Here is a 15689-nt window from a genome sequence, read left to right as displayed (position 1 = left end):
TAACAAACAGTACTTTGTTCATTAAAGTCATCATCTTCATCATTATTATATGCAGGTGAGACACAGACACAGAGAGAGACATAGAGTCTGTTCTCTCTTTACATTTTCATGTGAGCTCCAAGAATCAAACACAAGTCATCATATTTTTTGAGGAAAATACTTTTGCCTGCTGAGCCATCTTGATTACCCTCATATTTCTTTTTATTGATTAAGACTATTTATTTTTGTTTTGTATGTATGGGTTTTACCTGAATGTATGTCTGTGTACCATGTGAGTGCACTGCCCTCAGAGGCCAGAAGAGGAGGCCAGATTCCCTGAAACTGGAGTTATAGATAGCTGTGAGCTAACACGTAATTTCTGGGAACCAAAGCTCTGTCTTTTGAAAGAGGAGCCATTTCTCCAGCCCTTACTTCTATTTTAATACCAATCACAGTCCAGTCCTCAGATTGCTTCAAAGGTACAGGATCATTTTGTTGCAGCAAGTGTCCACCCCTTGACTGAAGTGATTCATAGATGCTTTGGGCATATGCCCACTGGTTTTCTCTCTAGAAACTGATCTTGTTGAGGCCAAGCTGATATTCTTCCAGCTCATAGTAACAAGAAAGACCACCTTCATGAATACATAACTGATGTCCTCACTCAAGGCCCCAAATCTCAAAGGTCTTTATGCTTGGTTGGATGCTTTGTGATCTCTAATCTTGAAATTCTGAAAAACCTTAAGCTCACTATGTATTCCACCCTGGCCTTGAACACACAGAAGAATGCCAGCCTCTCCTTCCAGAGTGTTGAGATTAAAGGCACGTGCCACCATGCTCAGCAAACATTCCAGTTTACACAGGGTCCCCCAATCTCTCCAGTACAAAAACAAACATACCATTCATTCAGTTTCCTAGAAAATGCCTATTTCAAAAGCTCTCCAGAATGAAGTCAGCTCTTGTAGTTAACTATTTACCTTTTCTGTCAAGAAAGACTCGACCCCTCTGCACCTAAGTGTACTTTTCTATTAGACCTCAGCTATCATCAGCTTTGCAGCATTCCCAACTTTCACGTTACATAGTTTCAAGACTCTTTGGCCATTGATCAGCACGTTATGTAACGATCTTATTCTTTTTGACATTGTGTGAGATAAGTTAGTTTCAGTAAGATAAATGTGTCATGTTAGTTATTGTTAGATCTTAGTCTATGTTTTGTCTTCCCTGCTGTGAAAGAATCAGTAAGATTGAGAAGAATCAGTAAGAAGAAGAAGACAACAATGTTCTCCCAATCCAAAACAATTTGTTCTTATGCCAGCCAAGATTATTTGAATTCTTCTTCTCTTCTGCCTGGCTTGCAGGGAAGGCAGAAAGGAATGCAACCCAGGGGTGGAGGGAGCAGTTGGGCAGTGGCCAGATCAACCAGACAGGTGAAGATTGCCCAAGACCAGGAGAGGTACACAGGCTTGCACGTCCCTTCCATTACTCAAGAGCTACTCCACCCCCAGATAGTTGACAGAAGATCAGGAAGAAATGGATGTGGCCTGTTTCAGGAAAATGGCAGTGCCCAGCATTGCCCAGAAGCTGCAGAGTCTCAGGCTCCCAAGGTCCAGCTTGGACAATGAGTACATTATTGGTGATCAACATGATTCAAAAAATGGGACACTGTCCCCAATTTTTTCTTTATGTATAAAAATAGTAGAAACTAAGGTGCATATGGTGGTGCATGCCTGCAATCCTAGAAACTATGAGGCCACAATAAGATCTTGAGTTCTAAGCCAATCTGAGCTACATAACAAGAACTTGGTTCAAAAAAAAAGTGGGAGAATGGTAAGTAGTAGAGAGGACTGGAATTGATTGTTATGCCATTTATTTGGGGAGTTGACTAGGGCATATTGCAGTACATGCCTGTTATCCCAGTTGAAAAAAAATGTCTTCTTCAAGTCTCTTCTTCAACAAGATGCTCTTAGACTCTTGTAGATAAGGGAGAAACTGGAAGTAAGTCAGCAACTTACGAGAAAGCTTTTTCTGGGAAAACAGTCTGAAATAGACAGCACAGTCCCCTGTAAGCTGATCTGATTTAGGTTCCTAAGGTGTCACATACAATAGGAATTTGTAGCACTTTTGTACAAAATACCTGCTGCTGGTAAAACGTCATGGCCCCTATGTCTAATGCCAAAACCAAGCCCCCGTTCAACTTTAAGAACATTCAGTTCTTTAATCTCAAAACAGGTTCTGAAACCTCAAAACAGAAAGCAAGTCCAAAGTCATAGTACTGGTACTGGAAACAATGTGAACTGGTCTTTTTATTGGAATCCATGTGAAGTTTCCATTATAGTTTCTGTTGGCATGAGACTCCATAAGTCAATTTTTCTCCAATTCAGAGCAAAGAGCTGGGGAGAACGCTTGTATTAGATCTATCAGTTTTTGGAGAAGTGGTCTCTATGGATTAGTAGAGCAGTAAGAGTTGCAGAAGATACCAGCCAGCCTACTTGGGCAAAACACACTTCATAAAAATGCCATCTCAAGACATCTTTTGTTTAAATTTTTTGATTTATTACATTTCATATATGTGAGTACACTACACTGTCACCAGACACACCAGAAGAGGGCATCAGATCTCAATACAGATTGGTGTGAGCCATGTGGTTGCTGGAAATTGAATTTAGGACCTCTGGCAGAGCAATCAGTGCTCTTAACTGCTGAGCCATCTCTCCAGTCTCTCAAGACATCTTAAGATAGGTTTAAAATTCCAATGGCTATGTCCTGTTGTCTTTGTTTTGTTATTTCTGTTGTTATGTGACATGGGGAGACACGAACAAATGTCTACTGACTCCAGGTAGGATATTGACAACAAACCAAACTATGGATACCATCAAAGTCCAACTTGGTGAGCCAATAAGTTTTATTGGGGTTACTTATAAGAACATGGGTGAGGGGTTCCTTACAGGACCAGAAGTGATTCAAAGACAGCTGCATCACTAAAGCCCACCCCAGCATGGGTGACATCTCACAAATGCTGGGAACCTGGATCATACTACACAGGCTTCAGGCAGCTCAACAGGATGGAGAATGTCCTTTCCTGGTGGCTCAGCTGGTCTGAACTTCTTCTAGGCAAATCTGCTGATGTGAGACTTCCAGGCACCAAGGCTGCTCTCTGCTTCTTCCAGGCAGCTAGGCTTGTCTCAACAGCCTCTACTATTTTTTTTATACACTTGGGGAAGGAAGGGGCCTAGTCCCCGGTTTAGTTTCAGGGACTTCATGAAACTATTTTGAGTTGTTTACGTCCTGCCTTAACAAGCTTCTGAACAGGGTGGAATGTTTCAGTCTCCCTTTAGAACATCCTGTTGTTCTCCCTCCCTGTAAACCTCTGTCATAGGAAGTTTCCCTTCAAGATGGAAAGTTTCAATCTTGGGGCAGTTTGGATACACAAGTGCGATCTCCCATGGCCGCAACTGATTTGGAGAAACAACGTGAGCAAAGATCTCGAACACGTGGGAAGACCTTCTTGGTCCTCAGTGTTCAGGTGACTGGTGTTCCAAGTCCTCTCCTTAATAAAATATCCAATCCCATAACAGTGGGACCCTGCTCCTGAAAGTTTTCCAAGCAGTTCCCCGCACTCTTCTTTCTGATGAACACTCTCTGAATAATCTAGTTTGTCCCTGGAGAGAGAGTTCATTTAGTCAAACAGCTTACACTTATTTTGGGTAGCATTTATGCAGCTGGATTTGGGATTAAGACTCCAGTCACTCGACAACAATTAGATGTGTGTTTTCTTTCTCCACAGTCTCATTGCCCAATGCATTTCTGATGCGAGCCCAGAAGAGTGGCTGCTGGTGAGCACTGTCCGGCCAAGTGATAAACGTCTGTCTGTTTATGAGTTTCCTGAGTCGGTGGTAGCTGGACAGCTTATAGTTTGGAATCTCTTCAAGGAATATCAAGATAATGACATCCTCGTGCTCATAAAACATCTTCATGCTAGCCAGCTGGACTTCAAGCCTACACCATTCACTATGTAGGTAGTGGTTACTGACTATACACAAGGTTTTCCTGCTTGCATTAATAGCATTCTGGATGTTCTCGAAGATGTCAATGCCTGGTTCAAAGTCCCGTTGGTGAAGACAGAGTTTAAAGGTGGTCTGGCTGCCTTCTTCTAGGGCTGGAACAAGCTCTTTGTATACCCATGCCTCATCAGTGGCCGAGAAAGAGACAAATGCATCATATAAGAACTTCTTCTCCGTTTTGTGCCATTTAGTGAGGTACCAGGCCCTACATATGTACAAACCATACCATAGAGATGCAATCATCTTGGCACTGAACCAAGAGAAGACCATGGTGCTAAGGACAATACTGAAGGAACAAAAGAAGTAGACCTTTCCCAAGTCAAAATTACACATAGCATCATCAAAATCTATAAGTAAGCTCTGGCTGTCTGGCTGCTGACAGGGATAGCTCCGTAGGAAGGGTATGTGGACCTCCTCTGTGTTCATTGACCAGTTCTTGAACCACAAATTGTCACAGGTGCACTGAAGTTTGTTCCCATAGACATCAAAAAACGTTAATGATTTCAGATTCTCCAGATGACTCTGATTAATGACCTTCAAGTTGTTGAATCTTAAAGAAAAGACCTGGAGGCTCTGTAAGCTGGAGAACATGCCAGGAACCAATGACTCTAAGTTGTTATTTTCAAGGCGGAGGATCTTTAGCCTTTTGAGGTTTTGGAATAAGGAAGCATTTAAATAAAGACTTCGATCTCCATCCTTTGTTCCTGAGATATCCAACTTTGTGAGGTTAATCAGAGGGTCAAATTGGCGGTGGTCCAGGAATACCGAGGGGTTTTTTCCTAAGAATAACTCCTGCAAACTACTCAATCCTTGGAAAAAGTTGCTCGGAACAACCTGAATCCCATGTTTTTGTCCTTCTAGGTTGAGCTGTTTCAAAGACTTGAGCTTCATAAATGGAGGATACTGAAGGGTCCTAGAAGTTTCATATGTGATCTTATTAAAACCAAGTTTCAAAACCAGAAGCTTTTCAAGGCCCGAGAAAAGGTCTTTATGAAAATATGACAAGCCGTTGTACATCAGGTCAAGGGAACGTAGGTCAGTGAGACCAGAAAACACGTTCGACTCCAGGATCTCTAGGCGGTTGTGGGAGAGAATCAAAGCCTGGAGTTTTTTCAGAGGTCGGAAGGTTCTGCGGTTGAGAGTCCGAATATTGTTGTCTCCAAGATCTAAGACCTCTAAGTTTGGAAACTGAGTAAAGGAATGCCTGTCAATTGTTACAATCCAACATGCAGCTAAATTGAGCTGCTTCAGTGAGAATAGCCCACTGAAGGCCAGATTATTGAGTTCTGTGATGGGGTTTCTTGAAAGAGAGAGAGACACCAAGCGCTTCAAGGGGGAAAACGCAAAATCTGGAAAGCTTTTAAACTTGTTGTAGCTCAGATCTAGCATGGTCAAGTTCTGCAAGGAACCCCAGGTCCTGTTGCTGATGAAGGAGAGCTGGCACTTGTTCAGATTCAGTTTTTGGAGACTGGGCAGATCATTGAACTCACTGTCATTGAGATGAACCAAGTCACTGTTTTGGCCCAGGTCGAGGAACGAGAGCCTGGTGCACTTTGCCAGCTGCTTAATGCCCTCTGCATTGGTGGCATTTTTCTGAAAAACCAGTGTCTCTAACATGGGTAGGTTTCTGAGGAGTTGACAAACAGTTTTCATACTTAAGTGACCATGTTTAAGCTCCCGGTTACTGAGGTCCATAACCCTTACATTCTGCAGGTGTTTGGCCGAAAGCTTCTCCAATTTCACCACTGTTCCACTCAGATTCAAGCTTTTAAGTTGAGGTAGAGTTTCCAGATACACATTCTGAATGACTCCATGGCCATTCTGGGAAGCACGTAGATTGGTTAAGTTTGGCAATGACAAAGCAGAGAAGTTTAACTCTGTTAGTTTGTTCCCCTGAAAACTCAGGTGGATCAGAGAAACCAGTGACCTAGGGCTGTGGTCCAAGTACATGATGCTGTTGTTAGTAAGGTCAAGGTGCTCCAGGCACGGAAGATGCTGGACTGCTTCAAGAATACCAGAAAAGTTGCGAATGCTGTTTCGAGATAGGCTCAAATACTTCAATTTGACTAGAGGAGTAAAGGCATCTTTTTGAATATGAGTGATCTGATTGTGGCTCAGGAGCAAGGTCTCCAGGTTGGACAGGCCCTCAAAAGAGTTATTCACACTTTGAATCTTATTTTCCACTAAATTCAGCAGAGTCAAATTTTCAAGTCCCCTAAAGGCACCTTCGTTGATCTTCCAAATTAAGTTCCATTCTAGTCTCAAGTCCACCAGAGCAGACAGATTAGTGAAGCTCCAAGGAGGAAGGACTTGAATGTGATTGTTTGTAAGGTTGAGGTGAGTAGTATATGTAGGTATGTCACTAATGGCCTCTGTCAAGTTGGTGATCTTCTTCCGAATGCAGAACACATGGTGAATATCAAATTCATACTGTGTGCACTTGTTGAACCCATATGTCTCTGCCAAAGACAGCAGAGAAAGTCCTACTAACATGAGCAGGAGCTGCAGAGGTGGCACAAGGCTGCCCTCACTCATCTTGATTGCTTTAGGCATCCAGGTTACAACCAGGAAAAAAAGAATTCCTTCTCATATAGGATGCTCATGTTCAAAGGCATGGTCTTCACATATGGACTTTGCTGCAAAGAAAAACAAAGATTTTTAGTTGAAATTTCCCTTTCCTAATAAGTGTTTTATAGCTGCTTCAAGGAAACAAAAAAGTTCAATCTCTACATCAACCTAGATTTTTTTTTGGTATGGTTTGGTTTGTGTCCCCACCCCCACCCAGTGAAGGGTTTCTCTGTGTAGCCTTGGCTGTTGTGGAACTCACTCTGTAGACCAGGCTGTCCTCAAACACAGAGAGATCTTTTTGCCTCCTGAGTGCTGGGATTAAAGGCATGAACCACTATGCCCAGTCCAACACCAACTTTCAAAACCCACTCTGTTAACAAGGAAGGCTGCTGCTCTTTTTCTGCAACCAAAATTCTCAGCATGCAGAACCAAAGGAGGCAACATTGTGTACCATTTATTTTAGTATGACAATCAGGAAGTCACCTTATCCTCTTCTTACATCCGTAAAACAAACATGTCCCCTGTCTTGTGGGCTGGTACTGGAAATGCCATCATTGTAGATGTATTGAATGGGTTGTGGGAATGCCATGTCACCTGTGATGCAAGTTATTGCTACCTCCAATGTGAATGAGACCGAGTGATCAATCATTTCACCACAATTTGCTTTTTTGTTTTTGTTTTTGTTTTTCAAGACAGGGTTTCTCTGTTTAGCCCTGGCTGTCCTGAAACTCACTCTGTAGACCAGGCTGACCCCGAACTCAGAAATCTGCCTGCCTCTGCCTCCCAAGTGCTGTGATTAAAGGCCTGCGCCACCACTGCCCAGCTCACAGTTTGCTTTTAGATAGACAGAGAGATGACTCAGTAAGCTCTGTCCTTGAGCTGAACTGGGGGAAGGAGCATGGGGCAGGAGGAAGAGTGAACATTGAGATAACTGATACATTTTGAGCAAGATGCCCTGACTAGTGAGATGCAGGACTACAATATCCAACTATTGGTGATATTGAAAATCTGCTTATATATTTGGAAGCTTCTCTTCCAGTGACCTGCTTGTTTATCTCCATTCTTCACTTTCTTTCTTTTCTTTTTTAAAATCCTTTGTGAGTATTCTTGTATATTCTTTATATGTTAATCATTCGTCGATAATTTAACATTGCTTATGAACTTCTTTTTTGACAAAAAAATCGGTAATAATATAGTGTGGTGGTTGGTTTAATTGTCAACCTGAAATAATATAGAATCAAAGGAGACGAGTCTCAAGAAAGGATTTTCTAGATCAAATTAACTTGGGAGCATATCTGTAGGGGACTGTGTTAATTACATTAGTTGAGATGGGAAGACCTAACCTAAAAGTACGTGGCAATATTCCCTGGAGTTGGCTCAGAATCCTATAGAAGTAGAAAAAGTAAGCTGAGCAGTGAGCATGCATTTGCTCTCTCCTCTTGCCTTGGATGTCATATAATCAGATGCTTCCAGTTCCTCCTGCTCATATTTCCCTGCAATGATAGACTACATATGAAAATAGGCTCTTTGAGATGCTGTTTTGTGGGGGTCTCTACATCCACCACAACTGGCCCAGCAACAAACCACATGAACAAAGAAGGAAATCCAATTTACCATGACTTAGTTACTCTGTACTGGTTCAAACATCTGGAGTCTGAGACTGGGCAGTTTAGTTTATTTTAGGCATATTTAAGTACAGTACAACCTTAAAAACAAGTGTTTCCTCATGATAATTAACAAAATCTCGTTTGTACAATAAAAACATAAGACACATTTATATGTTTACACTTTACAAAGTGTGTGTGACTTCTCCCATAAAGATGGGTTCTGTTGACTCAGAAACAATGCTCAAAATATGTGCGTAGGGAAATGACTGAGATATACATAAAAGTCTGTGGGAGTGCAGAGTGGCCTGGCCCTATACAGATAGCATAGAGGTTACCCAGGCTGTTGTAAAGTGCAAGAGTCATCTCCCATAAGGAAAGGTTTTATTGGTTGAGAAACAATGATCAAGATAAAGGTCTAGGGAGGAAGAGTCTGGGACAAAAACCATAAAAATCTGGGGGATTCAGGGGTAGCCTGGCCCTCCAGATAGCACAGGTCACCAGGTTATCAGCCACATCCAAACCCAGCTTTCTGGGTGAAAAACGAGTAAACATGTCCTTGCTGAGGGGACAACCTTTTGTGTTTGACATTCCTTTCCTCCAGTGCTTATCTTCGAGCAAAAGGACTTTATGCCCTCTACACTGTTTTCTGTGCTGTCTCCTGGAAGCAGTTAAATCTTGTTATTTTGAGGACTCTCTGTTTCCTCTTATTTACTAGTTTGATACTACAAGAGGATCAGAATGCTTATCGATGTTGACCATAAAACTATAACAAGCTTTCTGAATTCTCTTAATTTTTAAAATGTGAATGTTGGTTTCATTAGAATTTTTAATTAGTTTTTTCTGTTTTTTGTTTGTTTGGTTTTTTTCTTTTTTCTTTTTCCTCCTGAGACAATGCCTTACTATATAGCCCTGGCTGTCCTAGAACTCACTTTGTTGACTAGGCTGGCCTCGAACTGAAACTCACAGAGAGCCACCTGCATTTGCCTCCCAAGTGTGTTCACCACTATATTGGTTGCATTTTTATCTGTTAACAATTATGCATTTGGCAAGGAACAGAAATTACACTTTTCCTTTTTTAAGTTTTATTATTTTTTATGCCTTTCTTTTATGTTGATTTCCTAAAAATTTATTACAGCTTTTATCAATATATTATAGTAGTGATAGAGTATGTCCTTTATCAATAAGATGGCATCTATAATCTTATTAATTATCATTTGCTATAGTGCTTAACAAATATCAAGTCAGGAAAATTCCTTCGCATTCTTAATTTTTTAAGACTGGGAAGGGGTGGCTGTTTCCAGAGAGGCCAGTAAAGGATGCCAAATTCCTTGCATCTGCTGTTATATAGAGCTGAGTTTGAGCTGCTTGGAAATGAGCGTTGAGATCAGAGAACAACTTTGTGGAGTCAGTTCTCTCCTTCTGCTTTATGGGTCAAATTCAAATGGATTGCCAGGTTTGCCATCTCATGGGCTTTGTTCCCAATTTTTAGATGACAGATACTTTGACCAGAAAGGAAAAGAAGAACATGGAAATAGAGCCATCTACCAATGGAGTGGGTATCGTTTAATGCAGTCCATGATGCATAAAAGAAGCAACATTCTAATGATTGTGTTCACTTTTGTTTAATATCTGCTGGAAGTAGGCATGCAAGGGCAAAAATGGCTTAGAGATTCAAGATTCTGCTTAGCTTGGGCTATACATAGACCTGTCTGCAAGTAATGGGCCTAGCAACCTAGGCACCTCCATATGCATCAAAGCACATATACACATACCTTTAAGCAATGGAAATGTGTTACTCCCTTTAACAACCCCTCAGTAATTCTGTTTTTATCCAAATGTGTCCCAGAATACATTCTTTTTTTGGGGGGGGGGGGTTCGAGATAGGGTTTCTCTGTATAGCCCCGGCTATCCTGGAACTCACTCTGTAGACCAGGCCAGCCTGGAACTCAGAAATCTGCCTGCCTCTGCCTCCCAAGTGCTGGGATTAAAGGCATGCGCCACTACCGCCCGGCTCCAGAATACATTCTTAAAACAGAGGAGATGGGCCAATCGAGTCTGGACTGGTTTGAGGTGCGGATGTAACAAAGCAAACTGAGTCTTCTGAATGAATTTTCAAGAAAGATCCTCTGCCTACCAGCTTATGCATGGCTGGTCATACATGTGATTAAGACCAGATGTATCACAGGAAATTACATGTGCAGTGAACAAAGGTTTATATAATCCAAACCTTTCAATCAAAATAGAAGCATTTGTGGTAATCAAACACCTCCTCCTAAACATCGTCAAGAAAGACCCCAGATGATAGCCTGGTGCCCTTGAGTACTGTAACTCAAGGAAACTGCTGCTCTCATGCAGCATATCTAATCTGTAGTATAACTTTGCCCTTGGGTGGCTTCCTTGCCACTTTGCAGTTTGTGTGCACTTTACCAATTATATGACTAAGTCACCAAGTATCTGGAAACCCCTGGACCAGAAAAGTCACTAGACTGAACTGAATAAATTAATTCAGTGATAGGAACAGAGGTTGAGGGCATTTCTGTTGCTGTAGTTGATGAGAAAAGGTCCGGCTCTAGAGCCTAGGGTACCTTGGAATTCACTCTGCATCCCAGGTTGCTTCGTGGTGAACTTCCTTCCTCAGTCTCCTGAGTGATGAAATTAAAGGCATGCACCACTATGCCCAGCTTTTACAGCATTTTGATCTTTTAAGGTAACAAGAATTGAACAGAACAAAGAGGAGAGAGATCTATGAAAGCAAATGCAAGAAATGGAGAGATGGAGACGGAGCTCAAGGCCCTGAGTTTGAGTCCCAACACTCTCCCAAACCAAAGAACTTAACTTTTCTGGGCATGTTGAATCATTCCTATAATCCCAGTAGTCAGGAGCTGAAGCAGGATCACCACTTGGCTGAGGAACCTGAGAGCCACAGTTTTTTCAGAAAGAGAAGGGGAAAGAGAGGAAAGAAGCAGGGAGGGGAAGGGAGGGGAGAGGAGAGAAGAGAAGGAGGGGGAGGTCAAAGAAATGGAGAAGAGAAAGGAAGCAGTAAATCTGTATTGCACAAATGTGGCTAGAGGAAATTGGGTGGAGTAAGACGACACAGACAGATTAATGTGCTTTGTGAGGGCAAGTGCAGCATAGCTGGGATGTGGAAGTCAAGAGACACTGTGAGAGTTCCTTTCTCTCCGTCCACCATGTGGGTCCAGGGATTAAACTCAGCTTGTCTTCAGGCTTGGCAGCAAGTGCCTTTACTTGCTGGGCCCTACTAGATTTTACAGGCTTCCCTGCCACGACCGCGTGTGATGTCAGGAACTTTTGAAAGGACAAGGAAGAAACCAACCCCTTCCAGTTGTGACATTAAAAACAAGGTAAGGATGCCTGGTATGGTCTTACATGACTATAATTCTAGCCCCGGAAAGGCTGAGGCCAAACTGGACTAGTTCATAAGGAGACCTGGTCTCAAGAAAAGACCTGAGAAACCAACTTCAACTGGTTTATAACGTTGTCCACCCTTGCTTAGAAATCCCCAAGCCTAACACTTCAGTTTCTGCTAGCACAACATGCTACACCAAAAGCACAATGAGTCTGAGCAAAATAAACAAAAACAAAACAAAACAAAACAAGCAAACAAACAAAAAATAAACAAAAACAACCGAGGGGTGAGCAGGATGCAGTGAGTCACACCTAGAATCTTAACACTCGGCAGGTAGAGGTGGGAAGACTGGGAGTTCAAAGCTAATCTCAGCCATGTGTTGAGTTTGAGAGCCTGGGCTATGTGAGCCCCACTTTCAAAAACTAACCAAACAAAAACTGTGTGGCCAGAAATAGTGGCAGCCATGTAAAGCCATGAGGCTAAGGCCAACGTGAGCTACACAGTGAAACTCTGCTTTTTAAAAATGGCTGCAGGCCTGGCTTGGTGCCACCTACCTTTAATCCCAGTACACAGGAGGCAGAGGCACAAGGATCTCTGTGATTTCCAAGGCAGCCCAGTCTACGGAGCAAATTCCAGGATGGCCAGGGCTACACAGAAAAGTTAGACCTTCCCCACGAAATGGGTGCTTAGTGTCAGAGATATATCTCAATGGGTAGAGATGCTTGCCACAAAGCTTACATTCTATCCTGAGAACGTACATAGTTAGTAAGAGAACTTACTCCTCTGAATTGTTGTCTTCTGACCTTCACATACACAGAATGGCATGCACACACTCAATATTCCCACCACTTCACACACACACACACACACACACACATACACTTAGGGGTTTGCCTCTACTAGTCAATTAAGGAGCAAAATAAATGTGAGAAGTGGGGAAGAATGAACAAATAGAACATATGAGCTAGTTCATTTAAGCGTAAACAGAATGGGGAGTGTTTTCGGTCTCACCCCACAGATTCTATTCTTGATTGTGCTCAGTGCCTATAAGTTTGCCGAGCCACTGTTTCTGTGTCTTTGCCGCACACTGCCCTTTAGACAGCCACTCTTTTCTGCTCCGTATGGGAAGGCAACTGCTTTGAGATGCAATAGGCTTCTAAACCTGCCTGTCAAATCCACACGGGAAAGCAAGAAGCTTGCTTCTGCTATCTCCAGAGCCCAATCAAAGAAAATGCTGCTCTGGTGTGTAAAGCTCCCACTGCAGAAACTGCAAAACCAAGAGAGTCTTTCAGTGAATGGCTCAGCCAAGGCTTTAAACAATATTCACTGCAGTGCTTGCACAGAGGAGACTGGGCCTACAATTTGTACCCAAATTCCAATTATCTGGAATCTGTTTCTTTTAAAGCCTCAAAATTTCACTTCAGGATAGGAAGTTTAAATTGAAGGGCAAAGAACCCCTACTTGTTATTGTTTTTTGCTTTGTTTGGTAGACGTATTGTATGTGTGGTATATGTGTACTTGCTTCAGTGTGTGCACATGAGTAAGGGCCTGTGCACGCTCGTGTGTGTGTGTGTGTGTGTGTGTGTGTGTGTGTGTGTGTGTGTGTGGTGTGTAGGCCAAAGGTTGGTCACTGGTATCTTTCCATTTGGACGAGGTCTGTCTGGCCAGTGAGGTTCAAGGATCCTCTTGTCTCTGTCCCTTCACTTTACCCCACATTTCATATGAGTTCTAGGGATCTGAGCTCAGGATCTCATGACTTGTAATCTCCCCAGCCCCCAGCCTACTTTTTAAAAAGTTTTTTTTAAATGTATGTGAGTGTTTTTCCTGTAAGCACGTGTGTACAGTGTAAGTGCCTGAAACTGGAGCTACAGAAGGCTGTGAGCTAAATTGTGGGTGCTGGGAATTGAACTTAGGTCCTCTTAAAGAGCAGCCTCTGCTCTTAACTGCTAACCCTCTCTCTCTCTCTCTCTCTCTCTCTCTCTCTCTCTCTCTCTCTCTCTCTCTTTCTCTCTCTCTCTCCTTCCCTCCCTCCCTCCCTTGGTTTTTCAAGACAGGGTTTCACTTTGTAGGCCTCCCTGGCTGTCCTGGAACTCACTCTGTAGACCAGGCTGGTCTTGAACTCAGAAATCTGCCTGCCTCTGCCTCCCAAGTGCTGGGATTAAAGGTGTGCGCCACCACTGCCCAGCTGTTTTGTTGTTTTTTGAGACACGATCTTTTGCAGCCCTAGAATTCACTATTGTAGATGAGGCTGGCCTCAAACTCACAGAAATCCTCCTGCTTCTGTCTCCCACAAGTACTGGGATCAAAGGCTGTGTGACACCACATCCACCAAACATCCACTGTTCCTACAGAGCCTCTTTTTCCACATCTTTGTCCAAGATGGAAGGCAAACTGCTGCATTATTTTCTTTGCCAGTTTCATGATTTTCTTTCCTTTACTGTTATATATTCATTGTAGATGGCACTGGGTTTCATTCAGAAGGACATTTTCATGCAGTAAAGTACTTTGAACATGTTCACCCCAATCCCTTCCGGCCTCTATTTTCTCACCCCGCCTATTGGGATCCCACTTCTGCTAGGCAGTTTTACTTCTCTTTTCATGATTTAGATACATACACGATTTTATGTATCTCTCTAAAATCTAGAGCTCATGAATGAGGAAAAGCATGGTATTCTCTTTCTTAGTCCAACTGACTTAATTCACTTAATATAATCACCTCGTTAGATCTTTTTCCCTGCAAGCAACATTCATCTATTCTCTATAGCTGAATAAAATTCCTAAACCATAACATATACATGTCATTGGATTTGATCTAGCCACCTGCCATTTCTAATTATTACAGGAGAAGGAAAAGAGGACATTAGACATCCCTGAGCTTCCCTGTTAAGCACAGGCATCACCCTGCATAGGCTTTGATCCAGCCCAGAGGCACATCCTGAGCTAGGAAACTGTCTAACCCTAAAGCAACAACCTATAAGCCTAAAGGGATAGAGTCCATGACAAAAAGCAGCATGGCCCCAAGTAAACTTGCTGTGTTGGTCACTTGAGAAAAAGGAGGGAGACTCGATTAAGAAAAATCAGATTGCCCTGCAAGTGTCTAGGGCATTTTCTTGATTAATGATTAATATGGGAGGGCCCAGACCACTGTAAGTGCTGCCACTCTGGGCAAGGGGTCCTGGCTAGCCTGGTGTACAGAGCTAGTTCCTGAAAAACCAGGGCTACACAAACAAACTCTGCGGCAAACAAACAAAAAAAAAAAAAAAAAAAAAAAAGAAGAAAGAAAAGAAAAGAAAAAGAAAAAGAAAAAAGAAAACAAAGAAAAACAAAAGAGAAAGAAACAAAGAAGCAAACCGAGCTAGCCATGAGGCACAAGCCAGAAAACAAGAGTTCCTCCATGACCTCTACTTTAGTCCTTGCCTTCTGGAGTCCTGCCTTGGCTTCCCTTCATGATGGATTATAAGCTCTAAACCGAAATAAACCATTTTTCACCCCCAAGCTGCTTTTTGGTCATGGTGTTTTATCACAGCAGTAGAAAGCAAACCAGGAAATGTGTCTCAAGAACAGAATACATTTGTGGTTCTCAATCCTGTGGTCCCGCTGCAGGGTCTGGATTTAAAACAAATGCCCAAATACATGCAGACAAGATTGAAACTAAGCTCAGAAGGAGGGATTCTCAAACCTTAGCATGACTCCAGCTCACCTTCGAGGTTCACTAAGACATGGGTTGTTGGGCCCCATCCAACTTTTACTGTCACTCGTTCTGGAGAGGGCCCAGGACTTGCATTTTCATCCTGTTTCCTGGTCACATTGGTACCTGGGAGGGACAGGGGGCACATTCTCAACATCCATCACTACCAATGTGAGTCTGGCTAGATTCCTAGCAATCTCCATAGCCTTCTCAGTTTGCCCTGCACCAAAAGGAAACAGGAGTGGCACCCACAGTAAGTTACCACACCATTCTCGGTCCTGTACTCACCGCAGACAGAAATAGGCTCACAAACCTTACAACATCACCACACTGTCTCTCTCTGTCTGTCTCTGTCTCGTTCTTTTACATACACACACACACATACACACATACACACACACACACACACACACACACACACA

The 15689-nt window shown here is 42.7% G+C and overlaps 1 protein-coding gene across 4 annotated transcripts in view; it reads right to left on the bottom strand.

Moving 5' to 3' along the window:
• Nucleotides 1-2860: 2860 nt before the first annotated feature.
• The window catches only part of LOC116088006 (toll-like receptor 13), a 16227-nt gene continuing 3398 nt past the window's right edge, over nucleotides 2861-15689 (bottom strand). For 3 of the 4 annotated variants that reach the window (XM_031366476.1, XM_031366491.1, XM_031366500.1), the window contains 2 exons: nucleotides 15280-15393; nucleotides 2861-6673 (listed from right to left, as the gene is read on the bottom strand). In XM_031366476.1, coding sequence (XP_031222336.1) covers nucleotides 3720-6590 — 2871 coding nt within the window. In that variant the 5' untranslated portion in view covers nucleotides 6591-6673; nucleotides 15280-15393 and the 3' untranslated portion in view covers nucleotides 2861-3719. The remainder of the gene's footprint in view (nucleotides 6674-15279; nucleotides 15394-15689) is intronic. The other variant, XM_031366484.1, reaches the window with a different exon arrangement.

Source organism: Mastomys coucha, chromosome X, assembly GCF_008632895.1.
Source record: "Mastomys coucha isolate ucsf_1 chromosome X, UCSF_Mcou_1, whole genome shotgun sequence".
Taxonomy (NCBI): Eukaryota; Metazoa; Chordata; class Mammalia; order Rodentia; family Muridae; genus Mastomys; species Mastomys coucha.
This window is presented reverse-complemented; position numbering and strand designations above follow the sequence as displayed.